This window comes from Ciconia boyciana, chromosome 8, assembly GCF_034638445.1.
Source record: "Ciconia boyciana chromosome 8, ASM3463844v1, whole genome shotgun sequence".
NCBI lineage: Eukaryota > Metazoa > Chordata > Aves > Ciconiiformes > Ciconiidae > Ciconia > Ciconia boyciana.
The window spans coordinates 51,859,218-51,862,887 of NC_132941.1; the positions used below are offsets into that span (position 1 = coordinate 51,859,218).

General features: G+C 56.7%; 1 protein-coding gene across 1 annotated transcript; it reads left to right on the top strand.

Moving 5' to 3' along the window:
• The first annotated feature begins 968 nt into the window (after positions 1-968).
• On the top strand, positions 969-2,101 carry LBX1 (ladybird homeobox 1). The gene is made up of 2 exons (XM_072871090.1): positions 969-1,293; positions 1,599-2,101. The coding sequence occupies exons 1-2, from the start codon at positions 969-971 to the stop codon at positions 2,099-2,101; spliced, it is 828 nt and encodes a 275-aa protein (XP_072727191.1).
• Positions 2,102-3,670: the final 1,569 nt, after the last annotated feature.

The following is a 3,670-nucleotide window of genomic DNA, read 5'->3' on the forward strand; positions in this document are numbered from 1 at the left end:
TAAATAAACTAGTAGCCGAAATTAACAGGAGGGAGAAATAGAAGAAAAAAAAAAATCGGGGGGGAAAAAAAAAAGATACCGCCGGATATTTTTCGTTTTGTTTTGTTTTCGCTTATTATTATTTTTCACTATACTGTATTATCCTGATGCAATAAAGGCTGGTTTGTAATGTAATTTAAAAATATATATGTCCAAACAAATAGCAGGGCCAGAATATGACAAGTGCATTCAGCATTATAATTCAACTGGGCTCCACCTCCATACCGCCTCCTAATTAATGGGTCTCCGAACTTGCAAAAGCCTGCATTGGACAGAGAGAGAGAGAGCGAGAGAGAGAGAGAGAGAGAGGGCGAAAAGTGTCATTGAAGATAATTGATTACCTCCCAATCAACAATAACTTGTTAGCAATAGTCAATTACCCCGTCTCTTCTCGCCTCTTTCCCCCTGGTCCGAGGTCTCGGTGCGAGGGCTGCTCTCCCCTCTCCGAAGTCGTCTTTGTATTTTTTTTTCTTTTTTCCTTCTTTTTTTTTTTTTATTATTTTTGAGGGGTATCGCTTTTGGGGGGGAGGGCAGGGAAAGTGCTGCGATTTGGGGTGTTTCTTAAAATAGCAGCTGGGAAGAGGAAGAGAGCGGAGAGAGCGAGCGAGCGGAGAGTGAGGAGAGAAGGGGGGGGGAAATCCCCGACCCAAAACCCTGGGACAGGAGGTGCGGCAGGACCACCTCTCGGCGAGGGACCGACGGCAGCTCCGCTCCCGGCCGCAGCCCGCCGCCCTGCCCGCCCTGCCCGCCGCCCGACGTGGCTCTCCCCGGGAGGACCCGGGGCTCCTCCGCCGGAGTTGGAGGTGGGCTTCAACTTTTGCTCGCTGTCTCCGCCGCCGTCACCCCGCGGTCCCGCCGGGGGCTTCTCCCCGCGGCAGCGCATCCCCGTCGCGGGCGGGGAAGGCAGCCCCGCGCGGCCCGGCCCCACCATGACTTCCAAAGAAGAAGCCAAGCCCTCCTCGGGGGAAGAACGGCGGCGGAGCCCCTTGGATCACCTCCCGCCGCCGGCCAACTCCAACAAGCCCCTCACCCCCTTCAGCATCGAGGACATCCTCAACAAGCCCTCGGTGCGGAGGAGTTACACCCTCTGCGGAACGGCCCACCTCCTCTCCGCCGCCGAGAAGCACCCCCCGGCCGGGCTGCCCCTCTCCGGCCGGGCGCTGCTCTCCCAGACCTCGCCCCTCTGCGCCCTGGAAGAGCTGGCCAGCAAGACCTTCAAGGGGCTGGAAGTCAGCGTGCTGCAGGCGGCCGAAGGTAAGCCCCTCGCGGAGCGGGGGGACCCTCCCGCGGGTGGGGGCCCCGCTCCTCCCCACGGCCTGTCTTTCCTTCCTCCTCCCCATCTCCCGGGGTGTCGCACGGGGCGGGATGGGGGGGTCCCCGGGCGGCCGGTACCCGGCGGCATCCTCCCCCCGCGGCCCTCGGGGTGCGGGAGCGGCGGCTCTGCCCCGCTCCCTCCTCTCCCCCCGATACCGACGGGGCAGGGGCGTGGGGGCTGGGGGGCTGGGGCGGGAGGGGGGGGACACGGGGACAGCGGCGACAATCTGGCGGCTCGTCGGCAGGCAGGGACGGGATGACGATCTTCGGGCAGCGGCAAACGCCGAAGAAGCGTCGGAAGTCGCGGACGGCCTTCACCAACCACCAGATCTACGAGCTGGAGAAGCGGTTCCTCTACCAAAAATACCTGTCGCCGGCGGACCGGGACCAGATCGCCCAGCAGCTGGGGCTCACCAACGCCCAGGTCATCACCTGGTTCCAGAACCGCCGCGCCAAGCTCAAGCGAGACCTGGAGGAGATGAAGGCCGATGTGGAATCGGCCAAAAAGCTGGGCCCCAACCCCGCCGTGGACATCGTGGCCTTGGCCGAGCTGGAGCCCAGCGCCGAGGGAAGGGGCAAGGCGCGGGCAGGCTCCCCGCCGCCGCCCCCCGCCGCCGCCCGGGAGCCCGGCGCCCCGCCGCCGCCCCGCCCCGCCTCGCCCCCCACGGAGCGGCCCCGCAGCCGCCGGGACAGCGAGGAGGAGGAGGAGGAGGAGGAGGAGGACGTGGAGATCGACGTGGATGACTGAGGGGCGGCCGGCGGGCCTGCCCCCCCACCGCCCCCCCGCCCCGTCCCGCTGGCCCCCAGCCCACCCCGACAGCTCCGAATTGGCACCCCGGCCCCCCGCCCCGGCCCCGGCAGCGCGGCCAGGCGGCTGCTCCCCCGGTCGGAGCAATAAGCAATAGAAACCACCACCCACACCCACACACACGCGCAAATTAATTTAGGGTAGAGTCGATATCCCTCCGCCTGTCACGTCTTCGGAACGGTGCAATTACGGACGGCTTCTGTATAAATATTTAAACGTATATATTGGATTTTTTTCCTTCCCCCTTCTTTTTGAGGTTTTGATCATTATTTTTTTTAATAGCTATCAATGACGATTATTTTGCCTATAAGGGAGACGCGTAACCTTGGAATAAACTCGGCTTCCAACAGATGTCTGGGCAGGCGGTTGTTCTCAGAGACTTCCGAAACGAACCGCTTTAGAGGAGATTTAAGTTAGACTTAAAACGGCGACAGCAAAAATTAGCCACTTTCCTTTCCTTGCATGTTTCAGATGTGCACGAAGTAATTTTTTTTTTCCTTTTAAAAATATTTTTTCCTTTCGCAATCTTGGGAACTTGGGGATGGGTTATAATGCAAGTTGAAAAATATATACTTTCTTTTTTTCCTAGAGCATAGAGATTTGTCTCCAATGCAATTTCTGCCTCATTTTACCAATTAAAAGCTATTTTTACCATTTTCTGCTATTGTTGTGCTTTTATTAAAAAGCTGCCTTTCGTATTTTTGATATGAAGGTGGTAACAAAAAAAAACGAAAATGAAAAAAAAAAATCCTAGAATTATTTTTTACTCTTTTTAGAATTTTTGCATGCTACGGAAATAAAAAAAGGACAAATCCCAAGATCGATACATTTAAATATTACGCTATAAATTAAAAAAAATGTACAGATTTAAGACCTGTTTTTGTTCGAATTGTACAAATTTTAAAAGGCCTGCTATTTAAGTTCCGGTAGGGACAATGTCGCTTTATTTACTGTCTCTTAGAATTGTACAGATAGCTCTTTTTTCCGATACAATAAAATCTTTACCATTTTAATAGACTTTTAACGTCCTTCTTTGTGAACGACAAGCCGCTCCGCCGCTCCGAGGTTGCGGCAGACTTTTCCCCCACCGGCACCTCCCGTCCCGTTTGCATTTAAAGTTACTTTGACCCGTAAGAAAACGGCGGGGAAGGAGCACACGAGCGAGAACTTCATTGCTTGGGGGTTTTTAATGTTTTTTTCTTTAAGGTTGATGCCAGGGGGAGGTTTAGCAGCGGCAGAACCCGGCGGGTCAGTGCGGCGGGAGGAGCGGGCAGCGCTGCCCGGCGCGGGGCTGCGCGGCGGCGGCGGGAGCGCGGCGGGAGGAGCGGGGGTGCCGGTGGCCCCGCTCCCGCCTCCAGCAGGGCACTTCCAGCCCGAAGTTAGGGAGAAAAAGGAGGAGGGGGGGAATAAAGGAAAGAAAAAACAGACCCGAGCGGAGGAGCAGGAGTCACCCCCGCTTGGACAAAAGAAGCGGGGTGTGCGAGCGGGGGGAGCTGCCCTCCGCCCGGC